At 34.8% G+C, this 21,571-nt stretch overlaps 1 protein-coding gene across 1 annotated transcript in view; it reads right to left on the bottom strand.

The window, feature by feature from the left end:
• Positions 1–2,066: 2,066 nt before the first annotated feature.
• Positions 2,067–21,571, bottom strand: part of MAN2A1 (mannosidase alpha class 2A member 1) — a 102,627-nt gene continuing 83,122 nt past the window's right edge. The window contains exons 19-22 of the mRNA XM_027880849.1: positions 20,548–20,681; positions 6,494–6,688; positions 3,564–3,674; positions 2,067–2,674 (exon numbers count right to left, since the gene is read on the bottom strand). Coding sequence (XP_027736650.1) covers positions 2,522–2,674; positions 3,564–3,674; positions 6,494–6,688; positions 20,548–20,681 — 593 coding nt within the window. The 3' untranslated portion in view covers positions 2,067–2,521. The remainder of the gene's footprint in view (positions 2,675–3,563; positions 3,675–6,493; positions 6,689–20,547; positions 20,682–21,571) is intronic.

Genomic DNA, 21,571 nt, shown 5'->3' with positions numbered 1-21,571 from the left:
AAAAACCCCCAAGATAATACAATTGAATTAGATGGCCAATTCAAAAAAATACAGCATAAAAATTCATTAAGACTTGTTGGGGAAAAAAAAAACAAAAACAAAAACACCAGCAAAAACCCAAACCAACAACCCAAAACCCCATCATCACTGATAGCCACATTCTGAGCAAATTAAAGTAAAATTTACCATGAGACTTTGACTGGAATTTTGGCTTACTTAAGTATTTCAGGAAAGGATCCTGAATTGAAAGTTGTTGTTACACAAAAAAAATGCAAAACAAAGGAACAAAGATTAAATCTGCTGGTTAAGGAAGATTCAGGCATCATGATTGTACAGGTGATGAGAAAAGAAAAGATCGAATGTTGTACGAAGAATCTTTTGAAGCAATTCCAAGAGGCAAAATACTTTAAAACTTTATTGCATTAAAATTTTACTTTTCCGCCTAACAAAACTGAAATAACATTTTGAATGTTTTCTTGCACAGAACACATAAAAGTCCCTTAAGCATTTTAATTCTGAAGATGCAACAAAATAAATGTTATGAGAAATTTCTGCTGGAAATCTACCAAGCTTTGAGTTCCAACAAAAAATAGTATTTTCAAATACTATATCTAAGAAAAGTTACAGTACATGTTTATTGCATGAAAACATCCATTTATTGGATCTATTTGTGGTTAGTGGTTCTTATATTCTTGATGTAACTTGCACCAGATCCTACTAAGTATTCCCAATATTACAAAACACACAGTAGATTGAATAAAGTAGGAAAATCTATACAATCCCAACAGAGATCCAAGCTGTGACAATGCATGAAACACAAATATGACTTTCCTTTTCTTTTAAGATAGCCTGAAGCTACATGATATAATTTGATAGACTTTGATATTTGATACAATTGTGAAACAACAGAGATGAAATTAAATACAGGAGGCAATATTAGAGCTAGCATATCTTTTTACCAATTATGATGACTTTTCATGCATTAGTATTGAAGAAAGCAACAATGTATGGAAAAGTAAAGCATAACCAAGAGATAGAAGAATGAGCTATGAAAATAAATGAAGATGAGAAAATGGGATCATACTCAAGTGACTGTTTATATATATTAACTGTTAACAGTAGCTCTACCTAGGGAAATGTTTTTCACACTTGGATGTCTTAAGTACTAAATGTGAATTAATATGAAACAAAGCAAAATTAAATCTCCATTCTTCAGTAACATGAACACTGGCAATGTAACTGAGGTTGCAAGTTTGAAAAATGTTGTTTAAAATATAGGCACATGATTCTGAATTAACAGGTCACCACAGTCTGTGACATGCAAGCACATGTTTTGATGGGTTTGCAAACTATGTCTTGCTTACTATCAACTCTCTGCATCAAGCTGCAGTTTTCTGGAAAGCAGCTGAATTTAGCTTCTATGGTAATTCTTTTTTGTCTGTGTTTCAGGTTATGACATCATATTAATACATTCAAATAGTCAAAATGTTCAGAATAAGATAGCACAAACTTGGTGCAGGAGTACATAGATCAGAGTGTGGCCAGCATTGTCAAATAGGAGATACACATCTTAAGTATTATATAAACTACTTTTCCCCCAAAAACATTAACACAGACACCAAAATTATAACAAGACATATCAAAAAATAAGGCACATTTATTTTGATATGGTAATCTTGAAATAGAAAACTCATTTGGGAGAATATCAGTATCTAAATGAGTTTTATAAAAAATCTTGTATTCATGATAATTATGGACATTTCTCATCACGGTAATGGAATAATTGCACATATCCCAGTGTGTCAAGTAACAAAATGGGAGTTTTATTAAACATTTCCATTGCAAAATTACTTTGTAGTTTCATGTTATCCTATTTACATAACTCAGGTGAATGGTAGAAGTATTAAAATCTACCATCACTTATCACAAGTACTGCAGGCTTTCATTTTACCACAATTAATAATCCCCTTTGTGTTGAATAAATTGAAATTAATTGTGGAATAAATTGAGATTACTGTCATTTATATAAATGATTGTAAATATTTGGACATTAGCTACTACACAAGAATATTTTATCTTATTATTTCCAAGCTGCATCAGGACTTTCTACACTGAGTTATTTGTACGTAAATTCATCAAGAATCAGCAAAAGAAGGCTGTTTAAAATCCAATCCCCTCTTTATGAAACTTAAAACACCAGAAGCATCATTAGTTAGCATTTAACCTGAGATTTAATCTGTTGAGAGGTTAACATCCTTAGAAATGTCTTCACTTGTATTAACTCCCACTGATGTTCCTATTTTATGGGGAGGGAGGAGGGGGAGGGAGGAAACCTGAACAAACAAAAAAGTTGCTTGCAACATGGCTTTTCACTGTGTAGTCAAAAAAAATTATAGAATGCATCTTTTTCTCACAGCATCCAGAAGACGGAACAATATTAATGTGCTTCTTATTGCACGTGAAACTAAGAGGAGATATAATTGCAGATCCTTCTTCTCTATCTGAGTATTAAAGCAAGATTTCATTTTAGCCGAATCCGGAACGTATTTATCTCCATAGAACTCATATTTATTTCACTTATATTTCTGGCATCTGGAGGTGAATGCATCAAAGATAAAGATGTGGGTGTAAGACTTTCCACCCTGAATTTGTTAAAGAGTTTATGCACCTTTATCTGGAGGGGAAAGAAACAAAAACAAACAAACAAACAAACAAAACACCACACACACAAAAACAAACAAAGAACTGCATTTAGAAAAGGCAATCTATATCTTCAAATGATACCTCTCCTTACAGGTACCAGCACAGCAATTCTCCCACCAAAGACTATGAATATTTTTAAGTACCGTAGATCAAATACTATATACTAATTCAGAAATTTTTAGGCAGTATTCACTTGCTACATTTCAAAGGAAGTTAAATACATTAAAAACTATTAGAAATATTAAAAATCTTCTTATTAAAACAATATTTGCTTTCCTCCCTAAAGAAAAACCCAAATCTATTTTAAAATTTTATTACAAAATTTCTACAGATTAATTAACTTCCATTCCATCTATGATCTTCAGAAAAAATTATTTATATTTCATAGTTTTACACATCACATCAATTCTATAAAAATCTTAAAATACTTTGATATTTATACTAATGTAGGTCATTTAAGAAAGAATGGGCAGAAAAAGAACATGCTATACCAAGCAACAGTTACATAACTTGTGGATATATTAGTATTCTTCAAAAGATACACTTTAGAATACGTAACTTGATTTCTTTTACTTCACAGAGTTCTAAAAGACTATTAGAAATTATCTGAGAAATACTCATTCATAGGAAGTTAATGAGATTAAAACTAGTTTACTTTTTGATTGTTAAAGGGTCATTCCCACAAAACAGCAAATACACAACTTTATCAAATGGAAAGCAGCTTTCAAGGTAAACTCTATCATCATCCTGAATCTGTAACTCTTGAGAAATAAATTCCTCATCCTCACCTACAATATGACTAAAGTATCAATGTTTCTGCAATACTTGTAAGGTAAGTCGCCCATAAAATATCAGTATACCTTTCCCTGAGTAGTGGAACAGAGCAGACCCATGTCTCTGTTTGAAAATCTGCAGTCAAATCCCTTCCTGTGAAGAATCAGAGCAGCTTCATCAGATGGTTCGGTATCTACCTACAAATAAACAAGATAAAAGATTACTCACAAAGTAGAAGTAAGAAAGATATTTTAGACCTCATAAAATTATCATTATCATACAGTGGTAGAGCCACTTATACCTTAAAAAAACCCAAACCAAACCAAAAAAAAACAACACCCTGTTGTAAAGCAGGAGTAACAGCAAAAAATTTTTCACATTTTAGATGAACTTACATATAAACCAACTTCACACCGCATGAGTGACACATCACAAGATGCCCTTCATAGAATCATAGAATTGATCAGCATGAAGAAGATCCTTAAGAATTCTAAGTCTTAACATTAATGTAGCTGTGCCACTATCCAAAGCCATGCCAGTTCTTCAGGCTATTTTTCTCTTACTTATTTCTTTTTTACTTGCTTTTGCACTGGTGCTTTTTCACTAAAGCTTCTGCCATTAGGTAGGTTCATTTCTGACACTTCAGAAACCTATGCCAATGAGCAGTAGACACTTTGTGATGCTTTAGTTCTTGAAGGTGTACCAAATGAAAGGTCTTAACCTAACAGACTTTTCCCCATTGTTTTCTTCTCATAAAGGAGATCTTGATCAGCCTGAATCAGATTCTTTGAAACCCAGTACAACATAGATTCAAAGTGAGACAAATTTTTAGTATTAAGTACTCATTCAGATAGTAACAAAAGGTAAACTGATAAACTTTGTGGTTTTAAGTTCCCCATTTAAAATAGTAAAAATTTATTCAATAGTGTTTGGAATTGAAATGAGCTACTTTTCAGTAAAACAATGACAATTAAAAATTTTGCACAGTTTACAAAACATGACTAAAACTCAGTTTGAGAAGATTTCATGAACACTAGCTTGTAAACACCCAAAATCAGGTTTTTAACTAAAGACTGGTGTCTACAGTCAAGCTTTTAAAAAAAGTTTACCGTATTTAATAGAATTGATAGTTAAACAACTTTTTATCCTGTTCGTTGGAACAGTCATACCACTTTCTACATGAAGTAAGGTAATAATGATGATGTGACAAAATTAGTTTCCCTCTCCTCCTATGAGACAGCTGACTTGGTTTTCATTGTCACTGATGTGACAGTGTTGCATTTAAAAGCAGATTTTATGCACAGAAAATAACACTGTCTGCCTAAACATCAGATTAGTGAAACATTAAAATTCAGACTAAAAAAGCCTGACTTCCTATGGGGTAAATTAACATTAAAAATGACAAGCCAGTAATGGGTATCAACACTTTCTCTATTACAGTTAAATTATCTTTTACTAATCTGCATAACAAATGCATGTATGCATTTCAAATTATGGCATGAATATTTAATCTCTCAAATTTTTAAAATTAAATATTATCTTAAGATTCAGAAGATTTAAAACATAAAAGTAACACACAATGACAACTTGAGAAAAAGAGTTTACTATGTCTATGATATAGTATTCCACCTTTTATCATGCACATAGCAACCACAAGCAAAAAATTATAGCTATTCTAACCCATTTTCAAAGCAGGTGTAAAACTAAGTCTCACAGACTTCATATCTACCTTAACTTGCCTGTTCTTATCTCTACATAAATCAGACCAAGAGCATGCTAGCCTAAGGCATGTCTGAGCAAGGATGAACTTAATTTACAACAAATACACCTTCTAAACACAACCATGCTCAAAAACTGCACAAAACTCTGTAACCAATTCCTCAATTTTCAATAAATAACAACATCCTTAACCTTGTAAAACTTCGCAGCACTGTTACATGGCAAAAAAACCCTAACCATTGGACTAGCAAACTTCTAACTAGCTTTCTTGGAAGAGCTGCCAAAGTTTGATTTGATTTTGATCTCTGAGAATTGAAATGTAGCCTCTGGTTAGGCTTTTAGATAGAAAAAAAATAAAATTTCTAGGTTTTCTCATAAGCACTATGCCAGGGCAATGCTGCTAAAATTTTGAATAGAAAGAAAAAAAACATTTAAATTCTTTTTAAATCAAAAAATTTAAGGCAACATAACAAAATTATGTATTTATGTTTAGTATAAAGTAACAAATGTTCTCAGTTTTAAATCATGAAGCCCAGTTTATTATACCAGGTAAAACTGTGTCAAACTTCTTAACTGGAGATCTATTAAAAAAATTCCTTAAAGGTCACATTCATAAAGGATTTGACTCTTCCAAAACAAGATCTGATATTTTACATAAATAGCAATATTCTTTCTGATTTCTACCTTAAATCTTAATAATAATTTATTTTAATTTGGTACCCTTTTATGTGAAATTGTAATGGATTATGGAAAATCAACTTCCACAGCTAAGGCAATGGAGAAGTATATATATATATATTCTTCCCCCACCCCCCCCCCGAAAAAAAATTCATTGTGTCAATTAACCAGAATTATGACACTTATCATTCAAATTCTTGGAAGACAGAGAAAGGAAGCAGAAAGTGAGGAAAGATTTACAAAATTATTTGCAAAGCATTTTCTGCTGTGGACAAGGACTGTTCTATATCTATAACAACATGCACCTCTCCTATGACTACTGCAAATGTTCACTTTGCAGTGGACAAAGTGAAGCTGTGGGCTCAAGAGCTGTCAGTCAGTAATCAATGAAATATACAGAATACTACACTATGCATATTCCTATGTTGTGAAAAAACAACCCCTGCATTCTATATTAGTCAGACACAAGCCTCTAGTTCTTGCAGAACAAAAGCTATTTATCACATAGCAGTTTACCATGTCACATAAAACCTTCCACAAATTACTTCCCAAGAATAAATTGTCTATATTAATAAGCTATACCATATTTTTGCTCACAAAAGCAGCATTTTGACCTTACCTTTGATTGGATTGTCCTCAGATTGACTATATGCATGTCACAAGGCATGGACAACATGAGTGGAGAAAATATATTCATCATCTCTGGGACACCTGACTCTGCATTTGTTGTCATTGGAATTACAGGATGATTTAGGAAAAGAGAGGTCATATGGCTAAGAAGTGATGGAAAACTGACTGATGCCTTCTCTTCATTCTGCAAAATACAAAAGAATGAATCCAGTTAAGATATCTGAATTTTTAAACCCACTTACTTTATAAATTATTCCATTTGTTGCCTAGAAAATCTTAATTTTTAGACTGCTTATTTAATTACTTTTGGAAACTTTTGATTGTCCAAGAGTTTTCTTCTATTACTAGGTATACTTCTTGTTTTTACACACCATTAGTACATCTTTCAAAATTATGATTAGATGACACCTCATTTTACACCATTCCTCACTTTTCTGTGTTAGACCCTGATGTATAAACAAGGTAGTTTAGAGAAAGAAACTAGCAACTACGTTAGCAAGTTGCTCCTATTTATTCAGTATCTATTTAAATATGAAGAAAAAAAACCCTATTCTTTCATAGGCTTCCTTTTCCACCTTAATTTTCTGACCTGTATTTCTTACTTTCGCTAACTTGTATACTAAATCCTTTATTCTATTCTAAATCTTTCTTCTTCAAATTATTCACTGGAAGAAATAACAACTGGCATCTTTGTCTTGGTGTGCATTGCAAAAGATTCCTTTTCAAATTTTTATGTCAATGTCATGCCAGCAGGAAGTGAAGTGACTCTCTCCCAAGATTTCCCAAGTTTTGTACTTTCCCAAGTTTTGTGTTTGCAGTGGTTTTACAAAGCTGCAGAAGCTGCTTTACAAACCTGAAATTACTAAATCCTACATATTCACAACAACTAGCTGAAGATCCATAGAAGCCAAGGAAAGAAAACAAAAGAACTTGAAAAAGGCAATTTCTGTTTTGGAATGTCAGTGAAGATAAGATAGAACTGGGTGAAAACTTGTTTTGCTGTTATTTTTTTCTTTTTCCTTGCATACTTAGTCAGATAAATCCCCGCTTGTTTAAATAGGTGACATTTAATGAAAACTTCACAGAAAGGTTACTGAAAACATAGTATCTTAAGCACTGTTAAACTTACCCTTTATGACAGGCAGAAAAAATGGAAATAAAAAACAAATGAGTGATACTTTAAGCAAAGGGGAGAATTATTTTCCAGCTTATAACAGACAACCACTAAGAGTAATTTCTGGTTTGGAGTGTGTATGCATGTATGCATATTTATTTATACCTCTGGAGCAGCATTAAGTATAGCTGACAGTGTAGCAATTGAAAATATGCCAGAGTTGAATCAATACAAGATGGTAAATTCTGTTTTATTCTTGGTGCTTTTCTTAGTAACGACTAAGACTTTGCCTCTTTGGGAGCTACTAAGCATTGAGGTTAGTACTTTTAAATACCTATTATGACGCACAAATTACTTTACAGAACTGATAACAGCTGATCGTTGCAGAGGATTGCTCCTCCACGTTTCTCACTACATTTATTTATATTGAATTTCATCTGCCATTTTACAGCATCTTTAATCAGTCATGAGTTTTCTAATTCCTCAGTTAGCCTTGATTTTTTTTTTTTTTTAATCTTAAAAAGTTCAGCATCACTGGTCAACTTCATTGTCATGATTTTCTTATTTTTGAATTACAGTATGAGCAAACTTGCTCTACATACAGCTAAATCTGAAAGTCTTCAGTTTAAATGACTGCAAGCACGCTGTACCCACATGGAAAATGTCTACACCCATCTTATTTCAAAGCAGAATTCACTTTTTGACCCCAAGAGGAACACTGTTGCCTCTGTTGCCATTGAGGTGCTAAAGTCGGTCAAAATATTTTATTGTAATTTCTCTTTATTATTATTATTATCGGTGCGTTTGTAGCAAGCGTGGGTAGAGCCCTTCTCCAACCTTCGTTCGCGTAGCCTAGCCGTGATATTATTATTCCATCTGTTTTCCCCCTGTAAAATGAGTTGATTGCTTGTATCTGAGAACTTGAAAACAGGTCTCCTAAAATATCTCACAAATCACACATGAATCAGAAAAATGATTTATTCATCCTATTTAAAACAAAATATGCAGGAAAAGCCCTTGCAAATGGTTCCTAGTTCTAGGCATGTTACCTGAGAACAAGCAGAAGAGAAAACTACCATCCAGGAACAACAGTTATTCAAGATAAGTTTTTTTATTTTAAACAATGGGTATTCATACTCATTTGAGATCAGCAATTTTGCCTAAACAGAATCCATGTTCAGCCATTTCCTCCTCTGCTTTCAACCTCAGCCTAGCATACACTGCTATCATGACCAAGGAAGAAATGACTGTTCTATATCCAACACAGTTGCCTTCAACTCCAGATTTCTCAGATTTAAGGGATTCCAAAAGATGGAAAGAAAAAGAAGGGTGAGCCTTCACAGAAATAACATTCCATTTTGTCTTGTCTTTTTTTAAAAATGCTTTATATATGTGCAAATCCTCACAGTAAGACATCCCAAATATTATAGAAGGGCCACAATTTGTTATGTGAAGAGTAATTGAAAAATCATTTTATTAAGTGCAACTTAATGCCTGAAAGAAAGTACTTGCTGAAAACAAACTGAATTCATTTAGATGTCCTCATAATTTCAGTAACAAGTGTTCCTCAGAAAATGCCACCAAGGTAATCTGAGATGAAGAGACATGATATCTGAAAGCTTCTGTTATATGTGCAGAAAACTACTGTGTACAGAAACACAAGTATGCCATCTATGAGTCAAAACTTTGCCTAAACCCCAGAGTGTAAATAAAAATGGGAGGCAAGTTTGCATATCATCTGACACAAAAGTAAAAGACTGCCCATGGTAAAAGTATCAGATGAATCCTCAGTCTTCTCTAGGAAAGGATAGCACAGGGAAGGTCAATTTTCTAGGTCTGAATCCTTAGCCTTCTCTAAGACTAACAGAAGCAATGAGAATAAAAAAGGTGGATTTAATATAAAGATATAGTAGGCTGTATTGCAGTTGAGAATCCAGGAAAGATGGAAAGAATATCATGGGAAACTTTAAAAAAGAATGTGGTTGGAAGAGAATATGGGCAGTGGGACAAAATTCTCAGATAACTCATAGCAGAACCAGAAAACCCGCTTCTCAATTCCTAGATTCTGGAAATAACTGAGGATTGCAGAGAAACACAGCCTTGAAAGACTCTAGCAAATGCTAGAACCAGACATGATTCAACTTGGCTCATTTTTGCTCCCCATAGTAAAACATTATGGGCATAAACATTGTCCTCATGCATTATCCACTTTGAAACTAAGACTTAGGTGGAGATTTTATCTTGAGTCCTGTACCTACATCTGGAACGGCAGTCCATTTTGGATGATTGCACTAACAAAAGTGCAGTCATTCACTGAGTCTATGTAATAGCAGGGGGAATGGAGAGTACAGAAAGTGTCAAAAGCTGCCAGGAGATCAAGGGAAAAAGGGTTTTGCAAATACTGCGAGGACAACATTATCACAGAAGGCTGAGAAGGGACATTTCAAATCACACTCCCCACTAGTACATCACAGTCATGAAAGGACTGGAGTACATCTTTCCCCTCTCAACCTAAAGATCCAAAATTTAAGCAGGACTCTCAGGAAAGAGAGATGAGAAGGCTTTGCGCATGCAAACATTATATTTGGAAGAACAATTACTCTATACACACCTTCACTATGCGGACGGCTTTCAGCAGTACCCTGCTGATGCTAAGTAGAAGATGTAGTCCCACAATCTCCATCTAATAAAGTACTGTTCTCTCAAAAGTGACATTATTTCCTCAACTTCAATGACAGCATTTATCACTCAAAGCATGAATGGAGCTCCTCTGGCACCCTTACAAACATTAAGTACTGGCAAGAATCTGATGAATACCAGATCATGATGTGCCAGCTTAATGAGCTCTAATCGAAGCAAATACTGCCTTTTTAACTACTTTACAGTACATTAATATACATTTATCCAATTGGAAATAGTCTGTGTTGAAATACAACCCCCTGAATGGCTTTGTAATACATGTAAACAAATAATTTAGGATTTTTCCTTGTCATCAAAAGTAAGGTGAATGATTCTAAACTTTCTCTTTTGAGGAAAAACAAACCATACTCCAGTATAACATTATCTTATAATCTGCAACAACTTCTAAGAATAGCCTCATTTATAAAAGGTGCCCTTATATCAGAAAAGAGCTATTTTACTGATAATCACAGAAATAATAGAAAGGATTGGGTTGGAAAAGATGTTCAAGTTCTGACCGCTCTGCCTTTGGCAGGGATGTTACCTACCTAGATCAGGTTACTCAGGGACCCATCCAAACTAGCCATGAACACTTCCAGGTTTGGGGCATACCTACACTGGGCAAAGTATTTCAGTGCCTCCTCATCCTCTGAGTAAAGAGTTTCTTCCTAATATCCAACCTAAATCTCCCTTCCTCTATTTTAAAACAATTCCCCCTTTTCCTATCATTATTACTATTTTTTGTAAAAAAGTCAGTCTCCCTCCAAGAAAAGACTCAGAGTGTTTTCTGGAAAGAGTCAAAATTGAGGAACTGATTCCCTTAATTAGGGGGAAAAAACACTAATTAGACTCTTCAGAAATCACTTAGTAACCAAATAGAAGAAATAAACAGAAAATAATGTAGAGAAGAAAGTAAAGCTGAAGCAGTCGATAACTGGACATCAATTGAGCTAACAAAAAGCCAATGAACTTTTCAACATTAGAATTTCCCATATAAATGGAAGGAAACTGAGGCAGACAGTATATCAAATCCCATATCTTGAATATTTTCTCCTCCTCTAGACTTTTTTCTACTATAAAAAAAGTCACAAAAGAAATTTAATTACAACAGTAAATCCCAAATGGCACCTGAACTACCTGCTCAAACAAGCTGAAATGTGGACACTCACTTTGGGTGCTAGCTTACTGAAATAAAATCTGGAAACAGAGAGAATTATGGGCCTGCAAGATCAAGGGATGTAGACTAAAATAGTTCGATACCTAACCACTTAGTTAATTCCTGGAAAGAAAAAGTCTCTCCTTCTCTCTCATGTTTTGTGAGGAAACAGTTTATATCAACTTTCCCTCTCACAGGTTCAGAGAACCTTCAAGCAGCACTCTTCAAAGAAAAATGTTTCTGGGCTGGAAATCTAATCTGTGGAGTGAAAGACTTCAGAGTATCTTTAGTCCCAAAATATATGGAGACAATATTTTTAAATATCTCTTAACCATAAACTAGCAACAGAAAATAACCAAGAAGGTGAGTCAAAGAATCTTAAAGACAAGTATGGAAAGAAAAATTTGTTTCTTTCTCTACAATTCAGAGATTGTATGAATCAAGATGTTTGATAAAATGCTGCTTCTGCATGAGAAACTGATTCTGTAATACTGTGCTAGACTGCTTATAGCTGAGAAATAAACAGCAGACAACATCACCAATGATGATGTGAACTTCAGTTTTACAGCATGACAAAAATAAGTGACAGGTAAGGGCAGATGCCTAAGCTTTAAGATTGCATACACTTTACCCCAAATGCAAACATCTTGAATCCTTAGCTAAAGTGCTCCCCACTTGAGGAAGGAGGAGTCTCTAAACAGGAAGAGTGTGAGAAAACTGCATAACATTCTATACACACATTGCCCTAGAGCTCCAAACTGAGAAGAGAAATTCAGATTTTATTTTGGACTGACATTAGTCAGGTTCATGAAATTGACATAAAGCTGTAAATGGTTTCAAGGTAGCTACAGGTTTTACATGCAAGACTGCCTGGCTGTTATCTCACCAAGTGAAAATCAGATGCAGTTGCTTTAAATTAATTCAAAGTTGCACACTGTAATACAAAAAGAATAATCAAAATCTGACAAGTTCTCAAAGTCCTCCTGATATGGATGAATCATTCCTTTTCTTCTGAGGTCAATATCTGGAGCTAGATTTTTCTGTCCCTGTAAAAACTCCTTGTGAGTTTGAGATGGAAAGGGGAAGGATGTTAGACAATGGGTCTTACACCCATGACACAAAAAATAGCAATTAATCACTGATGAAAATTGGATTAATTCTTCCAAGCTGAGTAATTCCTCTTCAATGTCCCAGAGTGCAATGTTCATGTAAGCACTTGTCAAAGAAAGCACTGACCATCACTTCAGGCAGCTTTAAAAATGGCTAGTGGTTTCAGAGGAAAATTTGAATGGAAATGAAATAAGGTGATAGCAAGATCTTCTCTGAGCAGTGGGATTCAGAACATTTAAGATGTCAAAGCTCTGCAGAGCAATCTTAAAGTAATCTCTAAAAAAAAAGCACATCCTCTGCAACAAGTTAGACTTTTAGGAAAGGCTGGATGAGTTGCAACCAGACATAACTCCCACAAATGTGAGTACTGAACAGACAGGTATCCTGAAATCTTAAAAAGGCTATAAACTAGAACACCAATGCTAGATTATCTTCTGCTACACTAGAGCATCAAGCTTTCCTGAAATACTGGGAGTAAAAACCTAGATAAATATAAGGTTAGAACTGTTAATCTGTACATTTTTGTCAACAGTGACATATCCATCAGTTATGGTACATTTTTGCACATCAAAGTATTTTTCATTTTTTTTTTCTTTTTTTGTGCTAAATCCTTTATTGAGAATGATGATCTGGAATGCTGAGGGTCTTTTGATAGCTACTAAAGTGACCAGCAAAGGAGGACTCATCTAAGCAGAGTAAATTTGATATTATCTCTTCAGGGAATGGAAAATTTTCTTTCAATTAACTTAATATGTTACTTAGTCCATCCAGAATCACTTGCACAACTTGTGCATCTTTTACTGTCAGCAAATTGCAAAAGGGAGGGATTACATTTTGCTGGATTAAGTAAGGCACTTGATCTTTTCTTCCGCTGATCATTAAGTTGCTTATTGCCCAAGCAGCTTCTTTCTGAGTCCTAAAGTCACCCTTATCTAGAAGATGAATTATCACTGAAACAAGGTTTGCATCTATTTGTGCCTGAACTTGCTGCTGGTTTCCTGCAGTGATGTTAGATAGGAACCACAAGGTTTTCTTATTAATTTTTTCTTTGAGATGTGTTACACTGAAAATGCATGTCTGCCACACTAGGTTAAAGGGGGTTTTGAAGAAAAAGTGAAAATTCTGAGGCACCATAAAATTTCCACAAGAATGCATGTTTATTTGATGACTAAAATCACAACAGATTTTCTGTACTGCCTCTGCATTCTTAGCTGGCACTAAGACTGCAGGTGAGGAAACCTGGGATTGCTACAGATAACAAAATCTAGGGAAATTTGGATTCACGGAAGGAACTCTTCCCAGTCTGCTAGAGCCAAATATGGTAGTCTCCAACACCAGGGGACTCCTCTCATTCCAGGCTGATAACTGGAATCCTACTGTGGTTCTGTGCCTCCAACATCAATCAGGAGAAAGGCAGAGAATTATTCCCATTAGGCATGTACAGAAAAACATGGTCAGCCATACACATAAGCAGAGAGCAACACCTTTGCCAGAAGCCACATAAGCAGAGCACTTGGGTAACACAAGAAGAACAGACAATCCAAACAATCCATCACCTCCAGGTGATCAGGTCTGGAGTTCACTGGTTAAAGATCCTCACTTTCTTGATTCGTAAGTTAACAACCACTGATCCCTCAAAAACCAGTGTGGACTTTAAGCCCCTCTGAGATCCAGCTCTGGATTGTTAGGCCTCCTAATGATTCATCAGCTCATATTTCGCATTCTTCCAGGTGCTAGCCCCTTACCTGTCAGCTTTAGCTCTTTACATGCATACACGGAAAATATATGTCTGACCAGTAACTGGTAGCCAGTCCAATGGTCCCTCTCCCTTCAACAGCTGTCAAACAGACCTCTTAGTCTACCTGTTTCCTAGTGCTATCTGATGTTGGCTAATGGCTCACATAGATTCAGAAAAGTCTGGGCACTTGCAAAGAAAGTAGATATTAATAATACACAATGAGCTGTAGTGATCAAGCACTGGTCCTGATCACACCCTTTTATGCTTCTTTTACCCCTTATTTTTCACACTCATTACTCCTCAATTCTTCTCTTTCCTCGCCTGTGTCACTGCCACTGAACATCCCGTAACAAACATCTTATTTGAAAATAAAAAAAAAGTCCCAAAATTCTCTTAAACTAAGGTAATTTCTGCTGATCCATCTTGTTCAGTTTCACACCAGGAACAATCTCATTTTCTCCCTTTCATGGTCTCAGGAGCACTTAGTGCTCCACTGCTCCACCTATTACTTTTCCTTTGGTGACTGTCAGGTCCTTGCAGTTAATATAATTAGTCTTTAATCAGATGCCATAATAGAAATCATGTTCTATAAAGAGATCATTTGGAGAACAGGTACTTGTTGGTCTACGGAAGAGTGCAGATGGTGAAGAAAGTATCTAGCCACCCTGACCATAAGCACATCACCAGAATTACTGAGATTGGTTAATATGCATCCAATATAGTTGGATGAAAGCAATCAGAAACACAGACAGACAGCCTAATATGCTTTCTTTGACAATAAAAGTAATAAAAATAAGAATAATAATAGTAATTTGGACTTCAGTTAGATACTCTCCAATTTTATTTCTTCTCCTCTAATTCTTCTTAGAGTGCTTGTAATTATTAATAATGGCACAGGAGGAGGGACTTAACACCTAAATAAATAACCCATGCTAGCTCTGTTAAAGGGACATGGTGCTAGATTTTCCCTGATGACTGGGAAGAGCTTATCCTGTTCCCAATGATGGCAGAAAACATGATCGGAAATTTTCTGGAGTTTTGGTGAGGAAGTAGTTAAGTAAATTGATGATAAAATCTACACAATAATATCTGTTAACTTTTGCCCTGCAGAGGGCATTGAAAGTCTATTCCTCATGTAAAGTTCTTGCTGCTGATGGAAACTGCTTGTTCAGTGTGCAACAAGACTGTTCCTTGAGAGTTATTTCATTAGAGAATATAAGAAGAAGAAGAAGGGGGAGTTGCAGACTTTCTTCTACCTTTAGGAAGGATCAGAATCCTACTGCCAGAACTTGCAGGAGGAATGAGTAGTCCTTTATCAAAGTGGTTACACAGAAAAGTTTTAATTTCAGACCTTAAACTGCAACAGCTCAGATAAACTCATGAAAAGACCTTAAAGAAGTCTACCCCCTGGCTTTGGTGAATTGTATGAGCTATAAGTGGAGAGAATAAGCTTGAACACTATGCATACTACTGAGGTTAAATTCTTTTTAATCAGAACTAGCAGACAGGTACACACAAATGAAGACAGATAAAAACAAACCTAGGAAAGTGATTCATTGTTCAGAGATGTACATAATTTAATGAAAAACAACACAAAAGAGACAGCTGAAAGCCCAGAAACTAGGTGGAGGCAGCTGTGAGCCAGCTACAAATTGCTGGTGCCTTTCTGCAGGATGAAAATGTTTAGTCCCTACAGTAACACAGTAACACATGAATGGAGCTTGCAGACAAATCAGTCTTTATTAAAAATCTTTCTGCAGACACATCTTTGTCACTGTATCATTAAAAAAAAAAAAAAAAAAGAAAGAGAGAGAGAAAAAGAAAAAAAGAATATATATATATATAGTTGAAGGAAATTATGCTAAAAGGTGCCCTGACATATAAAAAGCACAGTGCTTGCCTGAAAGCAGATAGTATTTGTAGATAAATAAGAGGTGGAAACATTATTCTTGAATAGCAGACACAAAGTTCCTGCATAAAAAATACATAATAGCATAACCTATATAGTAGTAGCAGTAACAATAATTTAAATGTAATGTTTTAAGCAAAGCTGCAAAGAAGTAGCACATACCTGAATGTCTCCAAATGAAGCAAGAAACTAGTGTTCCCCCTTTACTAAATATATGAGGTAAGGTTCTAAAGAAGATGAATTGGTTTCTCTGTGACGGGAAGAGTGAAATGACTAATTTTCTTATTTCATTCTATATTTTATTTCATTCACTATCAAACCTCAAAACCTTAACATTCAGGACTTTCATGTATTTGATAAGTTTACTGTAGTAATTACAACTGAAAATTATATTGGAATATCTGAACTTGTCACACATGCACTTGAAAAAGCTTTTAAATGGTAATAATTAAGGCAATGTCAAGTTTCTGCTTTTTTGAAACATTAAATAATTATGTTTGTTAAGGTGTGGTTACATGTAGCATAGCAATGTAATATATAGTAATATAGCTACCATGTGAGGCACGGACATGCATTATATATATGCACACCAAGGAAGTGACAAATGCAACAGAATAATCAGGCAGAAGTTGCTGTATCACTAACCACACATTCTCAGAGAAAGTGGATACTGACAGATATTTAATAAGAAAAAGAGAGTACTTGTATTTAGTGGAAGAAAGAGAGGTTGACTACCTTCCCACATATTTATGATTTTATTTACTGCCTGTATCATTGTTTCGCTAAACAACCTCCCCCGAAACATAGCAACTATTTGAGCCATTGAATTCTGGCTATGAATCCAATTATATCAGTAGAGCAAGTCAAGGCAAGGTATGAAACAGGAACCTGAAGAAGAAAGTGTATGCCTGGCATGACATCTTTTCTCCAGCTACCTCACTGACGAAATAAATGTATTACCATGTCCTATAAATCCTATTTCTTTCATATTCTTATACTAATACAACATGCTGGTGTCCAGAAAGTAAGAAGGTATTCATGTTTGTTTTTCTAAAACTTACAATAAATATAAAACAGTCTATATTTTCAAAAGTAAGCATTTACTATTTTGACAGGCAAGTATGGATAACAGTACCCAGTTTCATTCTTAGCTAAATATTAATCCCTTCAATTTAAAGCTGAAATGTATTCAGTTCTTGCTTAACAATCTGAGGAAAAAGAAGGTTTAACATCAGAAGAGAATTCAAAGAGATATTCAGATCCAAAAATCATTTGCAAGGACAAAATGAACATATAAGCAGAACTGGTTACAACTGCTAGGATTAAAAGACATATGTAGAAATTGTATCAAAACACAGTAAAAAGATCTGAGGCCCGAGAGGCATAATTATCAATAAATTAGGAGAGCATAATGTAAAGTGAAATGAGATTTGTCCAGCTCTTACTACATACACAGCTTACTTAGTGAACAATAGTGTCATTCTGAATAAACCTTTAGTAGCATACAGCTTAGGGAAAAAAGAAACAACATCCAAGCAAACAGAAAACAAAACAAACACCTCCTCCCAAACCCTCCCACACAAAAACCCCACAAACACGAACCCAAAAAAAGCTTCAGCAAAATACATCCACCTGAAGACAATATCAGGCAATATCAGAATGATTAGATGGACTAGAACTCAAGAGCCAAAAACTAGGTAGTCTAGGAGCCTATTAGAATACAGACCAAGTATGCTACCAATTATTAAGAATTACTAAGAATTCTCCTCTATCTACCCACCAGACAGGTGACTCTTACACTTTGTGACAGTTATGTAGTTTGACTCTGACATTAAAATTTACTGTTCAGGGTGGGGAAGTATTTCAGAGATATAAATGAAAATAAACTTTTGGTTGATACTGTCATAAACAAAAACATACACAGTAATTTCACCAGTGATGCACATTTATTTTAATTAATTTTAAAGAACTGTATATCTTACACTTCATATAGTCTCCTTTTATGAGGAAGTTTCTCAAAGAGCAGAAAATCTCCTGTTCTTCAGAACTGTTTTTGAGAAAAGATAGAATGAAATATTTTGGAATTTACATTAGAAAAATCTTGTACTGGCAAAGATGTCAAGTGATCAAAAGTTTCTCCTCCAGTGGCTTTTATGGTTCCTCCAGTCAATAATAAAACAGGGCTTGACAACAAAATCAGGGTCAGTGTATGAGTCACACTGTAGCCGACCGCATATATAAACTGCATATAACTTCACCATAATTTTTTCTGACATGGCTATTTTTAAGCTATTATAACAAGTACCTTCTGAGTAACAATGCACTAAAAAAACATGTTTGTACATTTAACAAAACAGAAAGGAGGCTACTACCCTTCCTTACTTTAACATATCTGAAACAGCAACATGAATCAGAAAATGTTACAGATGTTCAGATAAATTTTGAAAAACAAAATTCTAGAACACTCAATACAGGAAAGGGGAATTCCAGACATAATACTAGAAAGAAAATGTTTCCTTTGGCTGTGCCTCCTCCCTCATATTTCTGATTACACTTCTCTCAGTAACCTGCAAAGAATCTTTCAAAACTGTAGGAAAGAAAGGATTTTAACAAAAAAAGGGAAATACGTTGTTACTCTACTGAGGTGATGCCTGCCTGTTATCCCAAACAGGTAAACATATGCAAAGGCACATGTAAATGTTTCACTAACTCAAAAATCCTGGAGTTATTTAGGTTGCCTTTATTCTAATTGAGGTAATCTAAGAAGATTTTCTGATAGAGTGTTTTGGTTTGAAGTAGCAGTGCTTTTCTGAAATGAAACTTATGGCCACCCCCACTTCACCAGGCACTAGTTCTAGTTTGCAGAGGAGTTTCAGTGTGTATAGAACAGTTCTCTATTAGAAGGAAGTAACCAAGAAGCTTCCCTGGAGGTATGGCACCAAACATGCTCTATCCAACCCATCACATCAAGTTTACAGTCTGAACAGATGTCTGTTCTGACACAGAAACAGACCTGCTTTGAGCAGGAACTGGATTGGAAGACTTCCAGAGGTACCTTTCAGGGAGTTATTTTATGGTTCTATGGAAAACACCAAAACTGTACACTGTGTCCATGAAAGCACCATGGCACTAACTGATTTGATCTAGTTATGCTGTTTGAAACTATTTGATAATGTAAGCATAGATTTCCATGTCCAGTAATTCTTACTTACCAGTTTCACATTCTAATTTAATACAACATGAATTACCCTGGGTACTAAAGAATTTTTGGTGGCAGTACAGATCTCTCTGCAGGTTTCTTCTTGTAAGGACAGATTAACCTGTGCAATGCTCATTATTGTCCAAGCCAGACTGCTTCTGAGCTCAGGTTAGCATGGATAACCTGATAAATGCAGTTAATATGCAGCCTGTGTTATACATGATGGGGGACTTGAAAATCATTCTGACATGTACAACCTGAAAAAAAACACTGTCAATCATTAAGTGGTGAAAATTAGCTTTAAGCTTGATATTATCATCCTCTCACAGTGGTTAATGACATCCATTATAAACCAGAATTAATTCCAATTTATCTGCATATTCATTAGTAGCTCAGTATACAACCTCTCATCTTTAGCTATGCAATGATTTTAAAATATACTCAGTGCTGTCACCACAATTCTACTGCCTCAGTATGAAGATGTACTTCCTGTTTTGTCCTTCTCAAAAATGATAGGAAAAAAAAACAAAGAGAGAAAATACAAAGAACCAAAAAAATCTGAAGTTATTCAAAAGACTAAGACACAAAAAGACAAACTGAGATGATTCACGCAAGTATAAAAAACCCTTAAAACAAAACGGTCTCAATTTTCCTGGAATCGTAATGAACTGATAAGGTTCCTGTGTCTGGAATCTAAATATTTCCACTTAATTCTTATTTCCTAAGAATATTAAATTTATAAGAGATTTTCTCTTTCTACCCATTCAACTGTATTAATTTGTCAACCTTTGCTCAGACTCAGTTAACATTGTTAAGAAGCAGTACCCATGCTCAGTAGCAATTTTTTAAAGGTGTGATAAACAAAAAGGAATTAAAAAAAAAAAGTGAGACTTCTACAACCAAAATTCATACATTGAAGCACAGATGCCACAGGATTTGTGTGAGGAATAGTGAAAGATGAAGTCTTTATGAAGAGAATAAGCAAGCAAGAGGACAAAACTTGGACTTGGAAGATACGTTTCCTTAGTTCTACAGCTCAGGGAATAATTTCTTTACTGAGTTCATTGCTGCTGCAACAGAAATAAATATTTATATATTAATTAGGAAAAAAAAAAAAAATTCAGGCAGTGAATCCTACCACATCTGTTCCATGTCTTCTTTCCAGCAGAAGTCGGAAGATATTAGCTGTAATCTTGTTATCTTGAACACCTTGTCCAAGGCCACGGTTGTCATCCTGCATAAGCCGGCGATCCATGATCACTTCCAGCTGACCTGAAAGAGCAATACAAGGATTATACTAGTAACAAAAATATGTAAAGGTTCTATTAGACATAAGAAAACTGCTCTGAAACATATTTTAAAAATAGTATTTCTCAATTATGGAAGAGGAAAAACTGATCAGCGTTGTTAGGACTGATTATCAAAACAGTTAATACCGTTGGACCTCCTAAATATATTTTTTTTCTTTCTTTGCTGTTGTTTCACAGTTAAAGGCAGAAGTTAAAACAGATAGTTAACAGGAGTATATAAACACACACAATGACTTCTTGTAAAGTTTATTTCACTTGTGGAAATAGGAAAGAGCTTTGCAGTAGATAAGCACTGAGTATGAAGTTCTGTGTTTATATGAACTGCAGCATTGCCATACAGAATAGCTCTTCAAGCATGATGTTAAATAATGAATAGTTTTACGGACAATGAAGTTCACATCTTTTCAAAGGGATATCCAAAGGGAAACCAGCTCAGGGCACGTAATCAGGCTGTTATGGTTTTTGTACACTGAATCTTACTTACACTGAAGCATACTTGTTTCCTAAACAAAACTGGAAGACTGAAATATTGTATCATGAATAAGAAATGCACAATTTAGGCTTCTAGAAAAGGCTCTGCTTAGTAAGGTGGGGGGTTTTATACTTCAGTGTTCTACAAATACTTACTCAATTTTCTTAAATACTTGTTCATCCCTTCCCTCAAGTAAAATCAGATTTTATTTATCCAGGACAGAGGTCAGCTGGCAATGAGTAAGAAAAAAGAAAAAACCTGCTATTTTGAACTAAGGTACTGTTCATATAAATCTGAGATGGCAGGTTATACACACTATGTCACTCACAGATACAGAGCTACTGAGAGTGCTTGCCTAAATTGCAATATTTCTGATTTTT

The sequence above is a fragment of the Empidonax traillii genome, unplaced genomic scaffold, assembly GCF_003031625.1.
Source record: "Empidonax traillii isolate 1590-97213 ecotype Southwest subspecies unplaced genomic scaffold, ASM303162v1 scaffold75:size1520028, whole genome shotgun sequence".
Taxonomy (NCBI): Eukaryota; Metazoa; Chordata; class Aves; order Passeriformes; family Tyrannidae; genus Empidonax; species Empidonax traillii.
This window is presented reverse-complemented; position numbering and strand designations above follow the sequence as displayed.